General features: G+C 42.4%; 3 protein-coding genes across 3 annotated transcripts; 2 read left to right on the forward strand and 1 right to left on the reverse strand.

Annotated features, from left to right (window-relative positions):
* Positions 1–1,593: 1,593 nt before the first annotated feature.
* Positions 1,594–5,562, forward strand: LOC306836822 (dnaJ homolog subfamily B member 5). The gene is made up of 4 exons (XM_079364133.1): positions 1,594–1,836; positions 2,535–2,793; positions 3,132–3,685; positions 4,655–5,562. Exons 1-4 carry the CDS (start codon positions 1,729–1,731, stop codon positions 4,886–4,888), a joined length of 1,155 nt encoding a protein of 384 aa, XP_079220259.1. The 5' UTR covers positions 1,594–1,728; the 3' UTR covers positions 4,889–5,562.
* A 699-nt stretch (positions 5,563–6,261) lies between these two features.
* Positions 6,262–9,569, forward strand: hwa (huluwa). Its single transcript, XM_079364436.1, has 3 exons — positions 6,262–7,233; positions 8,147–8,342; positions 9,017–9,569. Exons 1-3 carry the CDS (start codon positions 6,637–6,639, stop codon positions 9,181–9,183), a joined length of 960 nt encoding a protein of 319 aa, XP_079220562.1. The 5' UTR covers positions 6,262–6,636; the 3' UTR covers positions 9,184–9,569.
* A 326-nt stretch (positions 9,570–9,895) lies between these two features.
* Positions 9,896–15,275, reverse strand: atp5fa1 (ATP synthase F1 subunit alpha). The gene is made up of 11 exons (XM_079364435.1): positions 15,131–15,275; positions 14,267–14,342; positions 14,010–14,179; positions 13,426–13,599; positions 12,848–13,014; positions 12,185–12,485; positions 11,222–11,446; positions 11,043–11,150; positions 10,811–10,955; positions 10,575–10,725; positions 9,896–10,121 (listed from the first exon to the last, which is right to left on the reverse strand). The coding sequence occupies exons 1-11, from the start codon at positions 15,188–15,190 to the stop codon at positions 10,043–10,045; spliced, it is 1,656 nt and encodes a 551-aa protein (XP_079220561.1). The 5' UTR covers positions 15,191–15,275; the 3' UTR covers positions 9,896–10,042.
* Positions 15,276–15,765: the final 490 nt, after the last annotated feature.

Below are 15,765 nucleotides of genomic sequence, written 5' to 3' on the forward strand. Positions count from 1 at the left end.
TTAGTAGGTTAGAATTTGTCCTACTTTCTTTTTATAGTCTTTTCCATTTCAAAGATAACATTTTCTTCACAACCACTAGTTACTTTTCGAGAGAATGGGTTGATGTTTTATTCAGTGGTGAAAATAATAAATCAACTCAGGTAAAAACAAAAAAACACACAGAAAGCCCCTGAAGGAGGATTTTATCTGGAAATGAAACAGACACAAATAAATATTGATGCTTATGACCTCCAGAAGAACACAAGACAATCAGCGATCCTATATGTATATGTTTTAAATAATGATGAAACATACAGTATTGTGGCGGCTGTGTGGCTCAGTGGGTAGAGTCATTGTCTCTCAACTGGAAGATCGAGGGTTCGATCCACTGATCCTGCAAGCAACATGTCCGATGTGTCCTTGGGCAAGACACTTAACCCTGAATTGCTACCCCTGCTCTGTCAGGGTGTATGCAGTTCTTGCTCCTGTGGTCGAACGCTTGGTGCGTTAATTATCCCCACGGGGACAAATAGAGTTTAAAAAAAATAAATTGTTACGATATTATTCGGGGTGCCCAACCCTTTTAGTTGTGATTCCTTACAGGCAAAATGTTCCATACTAGACTTATAATGATTCATATTTCATTTCTTGTATTTGTAATATTTGTAGGCTGTTCGGCAAGAGTCTGTTTTCTGTTTGAGGTGTCTGCCTCTTAAATGTTGCTTAGTGCTGTGGGGTCTTTGTAATAATAATAACAAAGAGCAGGGTCCAATCCTGCTCTTTGTGTCTTGAGATAACATGTTGTTGTGCCTAAACAAACACATTTGATTTATAGACTGATTGATTAATTGATTGTTTGATTGGTTGAACAGTTACCAGGGATAGTTTGCACTAAAAGGAGGTTGAGCTTTAAAGATATGAAGTACATTACGACTGACGGGATGAAGAGAAAAAGGATATGCTGTCACCTTTGCTAATTCTATCTTTAGATGCATTCAACTGTACGACTGTGTTATGTACACAGTTATTTATCATTTAAGTCTTCATTGCTTCTTCACATCTCCCAGATTTCATTGGCACTTGGGTACCACTGTTGAATCACTGCTGAAAATAGCTCTCCTCAAGTGAACTTGTGAATACATTAAATAAAAAGAGGTCGTTCAAGTCCAGGCATCCTCTCGTCCACAGCAGAGATATTTAGCCATGTTTAAATGGACAGACAGTCACTTAAGGACATGGGCTCCATCACCTCTCAAGTGTCTGTCTGAGGTTGTCTGGGCAGCCAGCTGAATCTTTTTTTTTCCCCATGTCTGGTTGTTCTGTTCTGTTCTGTCTGTCTGTGAAGATAGAAAAAAAAACCGGTGTCGTGACTGTCTGCTTGGCTCTGCCTGGCTCTGCCTTCAAGAACTCCGGAAATCTGCCCCGAGATGGAGAAGAAGGATGCAACATCCGCGTGATCATAGCCGGAGCACCAATGGCCTCTCGCGGAGAAGAAGTGAGGGCACCGGTATCCCCTGCCGCGCGTGAGGAAATGGGCGGGCCCGGGGAAAGCTCTGTCACGCTGCGTGGGTGGGTGAGCGGATAGTAGAGGAGCTGCAGCGGCGGTATATAAGAGAGAGCCGAGGAGAGCTCAGGCAAGACGGACGAAGAGCCCGACGCAATAAAGCAAAGAGATTTCAGCACCAGCGCGACTGGACAGCGACACTCAGCCCATATCAAAACAACAAACTTGAACTTGAAGCAGCAAAAATGGTTCTCATCTGGACTCAATTCGGTGTGAAGCACAAAAATGTCAATGTCAAGTGCAAAGTGCGAGTTATGCACCGAGGTGACAGCTCGGGATCTTCTTCATCAGCGGTAAGTAAAAGTTTTATTTCATCTTTCAACCTGATGTATTCTTTTAAAAAAAATATGCAGCTCGAATAGTCAATGAAATGAGATTGAATTTATTTCCAGAAAAGGGTTTTATACAACTAAATACAAATACATGTTTGTTCTTTAATTAAACTGGCAGACTTGAAGTCGTACTTATTTCCGCAATTATTCATTATTGACTGATTTCTCCAGCCTTGTATTCATTCATATGCAAGAAACGAGTTCAGCCAATCGCTGCAGAGAATCTCAGTCCTTGGGGGACGTCTTTTTCCCCCCCTCTCACGATTCCCCGACACACCACTTCAGCCCCTCACGTTGTGCTCAGCATCAGCTTATAAAATGCAATGCATGAATTTGCAGCAGCACATAGTTGGGTGTTTTCCCATCGTGTCCCTGCTGGAGGGCTGAATTTGTGCATAATAATAGCTGAGCAGCAATGTGTGAAAAGGATGCCCAGCATATGAACCATGCATTAAATGTTCATGCTTAAGGGGATTTATTCATTTACATGATTGTAAGTTATTAAGTAAGTCATTTTGCAGCATTTTTCACTGATGATGTTTTTACAACTGGCTGATGTTAAACTGTCTGACATTTGAAACAAAAAAAAAAGATTTTGTTATGAAAGCACACATGAAAAGCAAACTGTTCTAATTCCTGATTGTTCTTTCCTCCAACAGGAAGGCACCCGGTCAGAGCAGGACACGCCCTGCCTGTCAATAAAGCCAACAGGCAAAGACTTCTACAAAGTCCTGGGCGTCTCCCCTGATTCCAACGAAGATGAGATCAAGAAGGCCTACAGGAAGATGGCCCTCAAGTTCCACCCCGACAAAAACAGTGACGCCGACGCAGAGGACAAGTTCAAAGAGATTGCAGAGGCCTATGAGATCCTCACTGACCCCAAGAAGAGAAGCATCTATGACCAGTTTGGAGAAGAAGGTGAGAAACTGTTCAGTTAAAGAAGTTAAACAGCTCAAATAGTTGCTGCCAGAAGGATAATTACTGCAAAGGCTGGTACATTAACTATTCATGTCTTCATCAAGGCAAAATAACGAATAACATGCAGAGGGAGGATCAAGACTTAAACACTTTCACTGCAATTAAATCAGCTATGTTTGGCATAAACAGCTGTGAGGCTGATGAATTATTCAGGGGGCAATGAAAGAGTTTTCCTCAAAACTCCTTACACTGATTTTAATTCCACTTTCTAGAAAGAGTGGAATAAAGCAGTTTTTAAAGATGTTGGCTTAACTTGTTTTGTTTCTCTTTGTCTTTAGGCCTTAAAAACAAGATGTCAATGTCAGGTCAAGGCAACGTTTTCCGCAATAACTTCCATGGTGACCCCCATGCCACCTTCTCCTCCTTCTTCCACGGCTCCGACCACTTCGACATCTTCTTCAGCCCAGATGGTGAAGGCGAGGATGAGCTCTTCAACCCATTCAGGCGCTTCACCTTCACTCATGTAGGCGGGTCCGCCGGCTGTGACGGTGGGCTAAGAAGAGGCCAGCGGCGGCTGCAGGGAAAAGAGGTGGTCCATGACCTGCTGGTGACCCTGGAGGAGGTGATGCAGGGCTGCACCAAGCATGTGAAGATCACCCGGCGCCGCCTCAACCCAGACGGGCGTAGCATGAGGTCTGAGGATAAGGTGCTGAATGTGGTGGTGAAGAAAGGCTGGAAGGCGGGGACCAAGATCACATTCCCCAGGGAGGGAGACGAGACGCCAAACAGCACCCCAGCAGATATCACCTTCATCCTCAGGGACGAGGAGCACACACAGTACAAGAGGGAGGGCTCCAACATCGTCTTCACCGCAAAGATCACCCTCAAAGAGGTGAGTTTGATTCATTGACATTAAGATTAAGGGTCAATTGGATTTAAGCCACAGAGCCTCAACAACATGAATGATTTATCTCGAAACATGGAGCAGCTCTATAAGTAGAAATACTATGTCATTTATCAGCTGCTAACACCTACACACACAAAGGCTTGAATCCATCCACCACTTCCAAGCCCTTACATAACTGCGGAATGATGCATTCTCTGTAATAAAAAGAAAGAAAGAAAGACATCAATACAACATAACCAGAAACTCCAAAGAAAGGCACATATCAGGGAGGGTTTCTATCTTTGAGTGCAGTCTTAGGACAGATTGCAGTCTTCAGTTTGGGGTATTGGAGCCCATAGTTTTCCATTGGTTGACAGACCCCCTCTAACAGAACAGCAGCAGCCTGCCAACACCTCGGTTACCTCATCAGCCCCTGCAGAGGGCGATGGAGCAGGAGCTAAATTTAGCCTCAGCTCCGACTGCCCCCACGAATCACACTTCACTCTCCCTCTCAACCACTATATGTGCTGCAGACTCCTCTGCCTTAACAAGACAGGCAGAGAGGCCGTGTTTTTTTGGCTCACTATGTCGCTGGCTCTCACTTCAACCAAACCCACACACAGATTAGCAGGGCAGCAGTCACAGAGGTTGGCATTTCAAAGAGCTCCTCCATCTTCCTGTGGCTCTTTTCAGTCATTGAAGCACTTAACTCCCACACACAAGCAGAAAATATGCCAACGATTATAACATCTGTAACACCGGTTTGTTACACAATACAGAAAAAGGGTTGTGCTTTTTTAAAGACAGACGCTCCATATTTAGCATTTATGTAACTTGACACCTGGCATATAATTGATTTTTTTGTATTGTTCCAAGTGTGCTCTTGCCCAGTCAGACCACTCAGGAGGCATTATGAAACCACTTCTAAATATAACACGTCTGCAGAACTAAATTTCTCCTCCTTTCTCTCCCCAGGCTCTCTGCGGCTGCACAGTTAACGTCCCAACAATCGACAACCGAATGATGCCTCTTCCATGCAGCGATGTGATCAAACCCGGTGCGGTACGGCGGCTCAGGGGCGAAGGTCTGCCCCTGCCAAAAAGCCCTTCCCAGCGGGGCGACTTGGTGGTGGAATTCCAAGTGCTCTTTCCTGACAGGATCCCACCACAGTCCCGTGAGATCATCAAGCACAGCCTAGGCCAGTGCTAACCCGCTTTAATGCAGCTTCACCAGGCGTGTAGGTTGTTATTAATTCACAAACAAAGCCTTGCCCAAGGTGCTAAAATCACAACCACTCACAACCTCTTATTGTGTTTGGATAAGGCAGGCAGCGCTTTAGTGAGTTGTAGTTTATAAAGGTGGTGGCTCTCTGCAGGCACGGTGCACAACTACTACGATGCCGAATGAGAGGAGAGAGGTCAGAACAATGAATGGGGTCTTTGGTATCTGAGGGCATCCATTGACTCTACAGCCTTTCACTTGAATGAAAAGCTTACAAGTACTGTTACACTTGCAACCCTATAGCAGGATATCAGTGTGCTATTCAAGTCTGTATAGACTTCCTTAAACCTGAACGGTATAAAAAAAAAAAATGTGAAAAAAAAATAATTTTATTATATATAGTTATATGGTGTTCATATGACTGATCTTTTGCATTGATTTATTACAATAGCAAAATGTACTTGTGTGCAAAGACCTACTTTGTGTACAAAATGCAAACAAATTGTCTCTAAGAGAGATTCATCTGTCAAATGTTCTATTGAATTATTTGAAATGTTTGTTTATACTCTGCAGCATTGATGTACTATGATTACTACCTGATAGAGACATGTTTGAAAGCATGGAAATAAAGAAAAAATGCCATTTAACTTTGGATCTTCACTGTTTATTTCAAGCAGAAACATTAATATTTTTCAAAAATAATAAATAAGTGGACTGAGAGTTAAACAAAGAAAACTCCCAGTTCACTTATGGGATGTCTAAAAAGGATCGGGCCAAGAAAGGAACCTTGTGGAACTCTTTGACTAACTTTGAAGTTTATATAGGATTCTTACATGTTAAGAATAAGTCCTATATAAACTTGACAAATGACAAACTGATTGTCATTTGATAAATAGGATATAAACCAGCTCAGTTGTGTTCCTTTCATGCTAGCTTAGTGCTGCGCTCTTTGTGCAAACCTTACAATTCGACCACAAAAGTTATTCACAAACTGTATAGGTGGAATACAAAAGTAAAGTCCTCAAATAAGTATGTAAGTAGTGTTTCACCAGCAAAGAAAGACAGACAACAAATAACTACATACAACTTTGTAGATGTACCACAAAACTCAAACTATATAAGTGGACTCACAAGTCATCTGGAAATACAAAAACCATATATATATGAACTATTGTCCTATACAAAGAATATTCAAAAGTCCTCCGCCAGCTATATTAGTGGAATACAAACGTTCATAAAACCGTATCGACGGACTAGAAATGAACTTGCAGACATTGGAGTTCACCAAAAACAAATCTAAATTCAGAGCATGAAATCATCACTGCAGACAGACGCAGTGATGCAGAATTCTGCCCACTTACTGCCATCTCGCGGTCATTGCATGCGGGGACTTTTTTTTTTACACGTAATGAGACGCACCTGTGGATCTGTAAAGGATGTGGCTGCCTTTCAAAGTCGTCTCACGTCAAGCCTTTGCTTCGCAAACACTGACAGCCTGCAATGATGACAACGAGCGTGTTAAAAGACGTCACACTCATCCGAAGACTGTTTACATTGGAGAAGCAGACTGGCATGTTGATTCTAGATGGGGGAGAAAATAGGCTACTGTCAAACACATAGGCCTAGTCCACATTGATTGACACAGCAGCCCACCTGTGCATTCAGACAACGCGGAATCTCAATTGAGATTCGCAATTCTCCAAAAAGCCTTTTTTTTATGTTGTCCATGGGATGAAATGTCGCAGATAAGTCAGTCAACAACAACAGATCTGCCTGAGGGTTACCCTGTGACAAACCTAACTTTAGTGGTCCTTTTGCTCATACCCTGTGTGGTCATTTTGCTGCTACTGAATTGCCTGTTTCTGGGCTACAAGTTTCTGATCCTGTCTAAGAAGAAGAGCAGATATATGCGAGAGGATGCAGAGGAGATGCTTTTACAGTCCACTCTGCAAAGAGCCAGAAGACTGTCCGATTCGGGTTTCCCCCCGCTGCACGACGGGAGGAGGGCGTATGTGTCTCAATCGGAGCCGGTCTTGCCACATCCTGTCACCTCTTCCCGGGCTTCTTCCAGGGAGAGGGCCAGCAGGGTGGACCACAGGATCCGGCTTCTGAGGCCAGACGGTGCCACCGGTTCAGGGTCCCTGAGGGCGCTGAGCACCATCCGAGCCACTTCCTCCGCATCTGGGTTCACCCCGAGACTGGACTTGGCCTCCGGATCACGGACTTGCAGTGTCAGTAAAGCGGGCTGGTCCAAAAGCGCTCCAGTGTTGCCGCAGTCCAGCGATTCAGAGGCTGAGACCAGAATGAACCTAGTTCCGCCAAACTCTCCAACGGTGAGTTATCATGTAACTCAAGTTACATGTGAAGTTTGTGCTAGATCATATCCACATAAATTACTCTGCAGGCTTACCAATGGATTGTAACAAAGACAAAACTTTCGGCCAGTGATATTACAAGAAAAGTCCTTGTAGCCTCCTTATACAACAGCATGGCTGGATGAACTTGCTTGGGGGTCCAAGGGCAAACTTGGTTCTGCTGGCCCCTGATACTATTCCTCAGCTGTTTGTAATGGGTTGAAAATAGCTCAACATTTCTGCTTCTACTGATTAAACCAGCTCTTGACCAGGAAACAACTGGTTGAAACTTGTAATTGTCATGCTCTACCATGTCACAAACCTTTACCTTCCTGGGGGGTCTTTGGAGGGCTTTGGTCCTGGGGCAGCGGTCCCAATTCTCACCTATTGAGCTGAATAGTTAACAGAAGTGAAAGTGTTGTATTTTTTACATGTAAAAGGAAGAATATGGTATTCAATCATGTCTTCACCTCCATATAAACAAAGGTGGTTCTCAAAATAGAAATATTGTACTTGAAGAGATATTAATACTTCAAATCATCTCGGCTTACGACACACTCTGTGATCTGTTGCAGAAGCTCTCCTCCCTGTTTTGGTCTCCAGAGACCATATGTCTGTCAGTGTGTTAAAAAAGCCTTTTTGAAGAGTACACTTATGTGTTTGATGCTAATCTGTCTGTTTCCATGTGTTGGCTGTCATTGCTTTTAATGTGTACTCAGCCTTTTTTTTTTTAAATAAATCGAGAAATCCTTGCTTTCTATATTGGCCTACACAGAATATTCAGTGAGTCACTGCCAAATTGTCAGATTTGACTTCAGAAGTAAGAACAAAAGAATGTCAACCTAAGTCTGTTTGAATATGAGGTCTTAATGCTTTCATTTGTTCGCTGCAGGAGACAACACATGGAGGTCATGTTCGCCGCAGCAGTACTTATGACAGGCTGACAGGTGTGAGCCCAGGTGTTGCGGTTCATGTGTTTGACAAAGTGGACATGGAGTCAGAGTTCATCAATGTGCCTTTAGAGACGTCCTGTCTGAACACATCTGCAGTGGGTCCTGGACTGGACAGCGATTTTGGTGCCAGTGCAGGTACGCTTCAGTCTGTATCAGCTGCTCTGTAATCAATGCGGTCATCATTAATGAATGATGTTACTGCCACAGCAAACCGGTGCAGTGATGGAGCTTGTACATCAGTGTTGTTCATTCACACAGATTAACGCCACTGAAGAGCTAGAAGGTAGTTCAGCCAGTTCATAGCTTTGATATCTGTATTTTATAGATAAATACATGACTGCTTCAAGTTCAGAATTAATAAAGCTTTACCTTGTATTTTAAATGTAAAAAAAAACAAACAAGCAACAGATTTAGTGTTAGTTTGTGGTTAACAATGTGAGTCCTAGACTTCAGTTTATTATAGTCACTAACAGCTCATGTGTACTCAATGTATAACTCCGGATTAGATGTATTTTAATGTTGAATGAGGCTACTAATTGTACACATGGAAACATGTCCACTGAAGTTTGGAGCTTCAGAATAATCAGAAATGCTGATCTAAGTGTTCATACAGGGAGTCAAAAAAATCAGAATCCGGTTTTATTGCAAAGTACATTTACACATACAACGAATTTGTCTTCGATGTTGTCTGTGACATAAATACATTTTTGCAGTAGTAATAAACCAGATTATTATTTTTTAGGATTGAATGAAATGTCTCAGGGGGATCTTTCTAAAAAGTCATCAGTTTTCTGCGGATTTCTTTCCAGGAGTGTCTCTACGGATTCTGTCTGCAGACAGCGACGGCCTGTCTAACGGGGTTCTGACTTCAGCCTTGGAGTGGGATTATTACGACCCTTGCTACGTCAAACAGAATCATCTACCCAAACACAAACACCACAGACCTGCGGTGCACACTAAACAGTACTGGGTGTGAGTCGTCGCAGCTGTCGCTAGTTTTAATGTTTATTTTATATCTTATTTATTCAATTTAAATAACTTGTTTTATTCTATTGGAAGTTAATTTATGACTTGATCACTTATTTATGATCACTGACTTGACACAAACTTTTGTTCTTATTAAGAAAACACTGGCTTTGTTAAACTAAGTTAAATATGTGCAATGAATCCTCACTTTAGTTATTGTGTTATATTTAATATTCACTTTATCACTCCTGTTAGTCACAGTTATACAAACAGGTTATGAGTCATTCCTTGATTTCATGAACACACATTCATTCATTTCATTCACGAGACTTCACTGATATTTTTTGAAAGGTTTTGAATCACGTTCAACAATAAAGACTTATTGAAAGTTTAAAAGTGCTTGTTCATACTAACTTCATCCACTTTTTTCAACGTATTTCAAAGTATTTGCATGGTTGAATATAAAGACGCCTCCAGAGCCTTAACGATTCAGCCATGCGCCATTCTTCACCAGCAGGGGGCTCTGTGTGGTCGGTGCCAGTTTTCTGAGTCTTTGCTGTAGACTTGTATAAAGGGACTGCAGTTACCCATGCTTTTTACACACAGTGGGATAATAAATACAAAACCAGCAGTAAGCACTACTACTTTGGGATGGTATATTTGAGATGCATTTGGCGCCATTGTTGTATACCCTTCAAAGACAGTATCTTGACGGCAGTCCACACATTTGTTTCATACTTTATTCTCTGTAAGGAGATATCTGTACATTAAAGACCAAGTGCCACTGAGTTCCTTTTACATTTCATAGAAAGTTTGACTGACGCTGCACTATGCAAACATGAAAACAACCGCACCAAAATAGATTTACTTTACTCAAAGCTGGAGAGGAAACCCAACACAATCTGCTTGAGCTTAGCATCCGACGCCTCTGAGATTTTGCCATCAGCCCTGTAATGAAGAAGAAGTTGTTGAAAGCACATACAAACAGAATATGAGTTACAATGCACAGTCTAACTGCTGCTGCTCAGAGGCTTTTTAGACTGGAGGTGGGACTGATCTGATCTTATGTGGGTATTAGGTCCGATATTGAAGTAATAGGGCTACATCACTGATCAGGTAATATGGTTTGGCACTTAAAACATGGTCAGCTCGCACAGTCTCACTTTGAAGACGTTCAGACTGGACAGTAAGAAATGTCCAATTATCGTCTCCATGACAACGTTGAGACAAGATGGAACTGCTCCTTTTATATGATTTAAATGTGTATGTCAAGCCAGCATAATGTAATGCTGGGTTTACTTTTAATAACATTAGTTATGATATAAAAACATCGGTAAATGTATCAGAATTGGATCGAGACTGAAAAAAAAGTGCGCTGGTGCGTCTCTATTTTAGACTCACCTAATGGCTTGCAGCAGGTCTTGGTGCTGGCTCAGGACGTGCTGCAGGAACGCCTTCTCGAACTTTGTGATCTTGCTTGGCTCCATTTTGTCCAGGTGGCCCCTCACACCAGCGTAAATAACTGTTACCTGTTCCTCAATGGCCATGGGACCTAAAGGATGAAGGTGTATATTCAAGCAATGCACAAGACAAGTGCAGAATGGATCCAGATTGAAAGAAGAATTCTAGACACTCACAGTACTGTCCCTGTTTAAGCAGCTCCGTTAGGCGAACGCCGCGGTTCAGCAGCTGCTGAGTAGCAGCGTCCAGATCTGAACCGAACTGAGCGAAGGCAGCCACCTCACGGTACTGAGCCAGCTCCAGCTTCATGGTACCAGCAACCTGGTGATGCACACGAGTCAAGAAGTCTCAATCAGGTACAGTCACTGTGATAAAAGAGGATGACGGGAGATTGTGTGGAAAGCTAACCTGCTTCATGGCCTTGGTCTGGGCAGCAGATCCGACACGTGACACAGACAGACCCACGTTGATGGCTGGACGGATACCTTTGTAGAAGAGCTCGGTCTCCAAGAAGATCTGTTTGAGAAAAGAGGACTTAGTGAGGAGCTTTCGGATGTCCATTTGAAAGATGGAGACCACCTTCTCACCTGTCCGTCTGTGATGGAGATAACGTTGGTAGGAATGTAGGCGGACACGTCTCCAGCCTGTGTCTCGATGACGGGAAGAGCTGTGAGGGAGCCGCCGCCGAAGTTGTCGTTCATCTTGGCAGCTCTCTCCAGCAGACGGGAATGCAAGTAGAAGACATCTCCTGGGTAAGCTTCACGGCCGGGAGGACGGCGGAGCAGCAGGGACATCTGACGGTAGGCGACAGCCTGTTTGGGGAGAACACACAATCTTTGGCTTGAACTGCAAACTTTAATGTCATTAAACAAATAACGCTGAAAACTTAGACTTGTGTTGGTTGGAACAGGTTTGAATACTTTCATAATTATAATCCTGTTTTTGTTTGTTTTTTAAGGCCAGTACCACAACAAACTCTGAATCAGAATGAGTTGCATGTTTTTCTCTTAAGATGCAGAAATTCACACTCATTTTGTTGGGAAACAACTGAATTCAGTGATTTTTCTACCTCTTTTTATTAGCCTAGTTCGTTTGTTTGGAAAGTGAGAAACCTCTGCAGATGGTTTGGCTCTCAAGAAATACTTTGTGAAAGATGAACTGCATCAAAAAAAACCAAGTTGAGCACCAAAAAAGTAGTCCATCAATAATGCAGCTTAAATGAGGGACGTTGTCGCCCTCACATTCGGCACAAGAATAACTAGCAGGTATAACTATTCATTGCTGTTGGCACGCTGTGCAGTCCCACTCTACTGCCTGGATGGTATCTGTTAGGAGCAACATAGGTAACCTGGAGCAAAGTGTAACCACATCTAGTACAGGTGTGTGGACCTGTATAATTGAATGGAGGGGGAAAAAAACAACAACAAAAAAAACATCCCTAGCGCCAAAACAGTATCATAATAGACAGGCTAAATGTAGTGTCGTTTCCTCCTGTCTAAGGACTTGTTAGAGTGAATCCCCTCCAACAATGAAAATGATTCAATAATGACCTGTTTGGAGAGATCGTCGTAGATGATAAGGGCATGCTTGCCGTTGTCTCTGAAGTACTCTCCCATGGAGCAGCCGGAGTACGGAGCCAGGTACTGCAGCGGCGCCGCGTCCGAGGCGGTGGCAGAGACCACGATGGTGTACTTCATGGCATCAGCGTCGGTCAGCCTCTTCACCAGCTGAGCCACGGTGGATCTCTTCTGGCCGATGGCGACATAGATGCAGTACAGCTTCTTCTTCTCATCAGTGCCTTCGTTGAAGCGCTTCTGGTTGATGATCGTGTCGATGGCGATGGCGGTTTTGCTGCATGACAAATCCAGAGACTTAAAAACCACGTCAAACACATCCTCCAGCTGATGATGACCTCAAGTTTAATTCATGAAAACATTTCCTGCATCACTTTTGACAGTTCCTTTCCATGGTTGACTTTTATTTTCAACAATTAGAATGTTTCAAACAACTACAACAACGCTTTCTAAAAAAACATGTCAAATATTGCTTGATGATATTCAATGCAGTTATCATGGTTTCATGCAGTGTGTATTATTCATCTAACCCCTTATCAGTTTTTGCACTCCAACTGCAGTAACAGCTTTTCAAAGGCACCAGGAATAACATCAAATGCAGCTGTGTTCAACCATTCCCTTTGAGCAGAGTCCTCTCACCCGGTCTGTCTGTCCCCGATGATCAGCTCTCGCTGCCCACGACCAATGGGGACCAAGCTATCCACGGCTTTGATGCCCGTCTGCATCGGCTCCCTCACAGAGATGCGGGGGATGATGCCAGGGGCCTTCAGACCCACGCGCCTGCGGATCTGGGAGCCAAGAGGGCCCTGTGAAAGATGGGGGGGGGGGGGGGGGGGACAAAACAGCAGTTCCATTAAGCATTTGGCAAGAAAGATGATGAATTAAAAAAAAGCAAAAACATGAGAATGTAAAACCCTCTACACGTTACATTGCTATCAATACACCAAGGACAACTCTATGAAATAAGTAGTTCAATTACATGATAGCCAAGACTGTTCAATAGTTGGCCTGTAGGCGACTCTTAAAAAGTCAACACTTCAAAAGTCTTAAATCACCAGATTAGATTTGTGAATTGCTTCTGCCTCAGGAGCTTTTACTCCTGACTTTACTTTTCAATTATTTAATGCCATAACATTGTTTCTCATCCATTTTTTACCGACTGATAGTAAATATCAGGGTGTTTTTTTAGTAAAACACTTTGTATTGCTATCACATACCTTTCCATCGATAGCGTTTCCCAGAGCATCGACTACCCGGCCCAGAAGTTCTTCACCAACGGGAACGTCCACGATGGCGCCGGTTCTCTTGACAATGTCGCCTTCCTTGATCAGCTTGTCGTTACCGAAGACCACGACACCGACATTGTCAGGCTCCAAGTTCAGAGACATGCCCTGGGGGAGAGAAAAAGGAAGCAAGGATGACGAGCATTTCCACCTCAGGTTTACAAAATACTCCCAACACAGTCGTCACATGTATGCTTAAAACACTGAAGACAGAATGAGCCTTCTGTACTCTATCCTTTTAGAAACCAAATTCAAAATAAAATAAGCAGACACCTTTATTCTTCTCGCAAAGACTTTAAAACAATACAGTAAATTAATTTCAGTAGACACTGAGTTGCAATGTATGTCTATGTCCTGCTCTAATAAACTCGTTTTCTACTTCATATGGGGAGATGCCTAAAAAATACCAGATACTATTCAGAACTTCTTCCAATGGAAAACTAAAAAATAACAGTTACAAGAAACTTGAGCAAGGTCAAGAAGAGCACCAAGCTGTAGAAATGAGTCATCCGACTAACCTTCAGGCCAGAGGAGAACTCCACCATCTCCTCTGCTTGGACGTTCCTCAGACCATACACTCTGGCAATACCATCGCCAATCGACAGCACACGACCGGTCTCCTCCAGGTCTGCAGTAGTGTCTGCTCCCATGATCTTTTCCTCCAGGATAGACGACACCTCGGCTGTGCCTTTAACGCATTCGATTGGTTGATGAATAAAATTTCACTAAACTGGAAACCGTGCATGATGACTTAATCAGTTCACCACACACATACCTGTTTTCTGCAGCCATGGCCGGGCGGTGTGAAGGTTCTTGGCTCCTACACAAGCTGCTGCGACATTCTTTGATACCTTTAAGACAACGAGAACATTTACAAAAGCTGTTTTTTAAGCACTCTGAAATACTTAATGAATGACGTGTTTATTCAACGGTTTGGTCAATGAGGTGATCGTTTTTAGTTTGTGGCAGTGTTGATTTCTCTTTGTTATGTGGGAGAGTTTTTTTTTTTCTCATTATAAATATTACTCCATAATAATGCACAGAAGATTTAAGTGCATACAATGGCAAGTAATGTCCTACTTGGATGCTATATTAAAGATGCAAACTCAGACCATCTCCGTTGTAATGTTGATACAAGACATTTCTCCATAAATTATCATCTAAAAACTATATTTAATTGTCAAAATAAAGGGTAGTTCATAGTCTGCAGACAGTCCTTGACAGAAACCGTTTATTTTTAGTCTGTTTATTATTTTTCTAGTTTCACCATTTATACATGAACGTGATTGTGCATATAGAGCTAAAGGTAACGTGAACTGGGAGAAATCTGACCTCCAATGTCAATTACCATCGTCATTCTTAACTTAGCCATAGCCTGCATGAACAACACAATAAAGAGTTCAGGGCTTCATTTCGCCGTACAGACACCCTTAGTAATGTCTGAAATAGTGGGTGGGAGGTTTGTTCCTGTCTGTCAGCTGAGCTGTGAATGTTATCAGAGGAAAGTAGCCATGTGAAGGGCCCCGTGTCCTCCGGTGCACGCGCACAGCACCGCCATGGTTTTGTCATTTGAATGAGGAAGAACTTTTTAGTAAAAAGTCAACAAAAAGCGTGAAATTACGAAAAACAAAAAGCTTACAAATCCAGCCCGACGAGGCAGACTCCGGGCAAGAGCCGCAGCAACGCGAACTGACAGCATGTCGGTGTCCTGGTGAGTGTGTCCGGCTGCAGAGTACAGAAAGGGAAGGATGGCGGACACAGCAACGATAGGTAGAAAGGTCACAGTGACCCGGAAGTTCTACAAAATAAACGTCTTTTATTTTTCATCTTTTTTCGAAGTCATAATAATTCGTAATGATTGTTTTGAACACAATTATGCTGACATGCTATATATTTCATTGTGCTCATTAATTGTGACACTTTCAAAAAAATACATTGCGGAATGACACTGTAGTAAATATCCCAGGACACAAAGAAGAACCGTTTTTTAGTGCCAAGTACATTTACACATAAAAGGAATTTGTCGTGGTGTATGGGTGCAAAAACAGTATAGTAAAAAAATAAATAATAAACATTTACCAATGTATAAAATATAAAACAATTTCAAATATGAAGAATGATTGAAAAACAAAATATTGAATATCAAGAGGTGTTCATAAAATCTTTTCCAAAGATCAGAATTTAAGAAAATATATATATATATATATATATATATATATATATATATATATATATATATATGGTAACATGTATCATCATGCTGTAGTATTTAAG

This window comes from Symphodus melops, assembly GCF_947650265.1.
Source record: "Symphodus melops genome assembly, chromosome: 16".
Taxonomy (NCBI): Eukaryota; Metazoa; Chordata; class Actinopteri; order Labriformes; family Labridae; genus Symphodus; species Symphodus melops.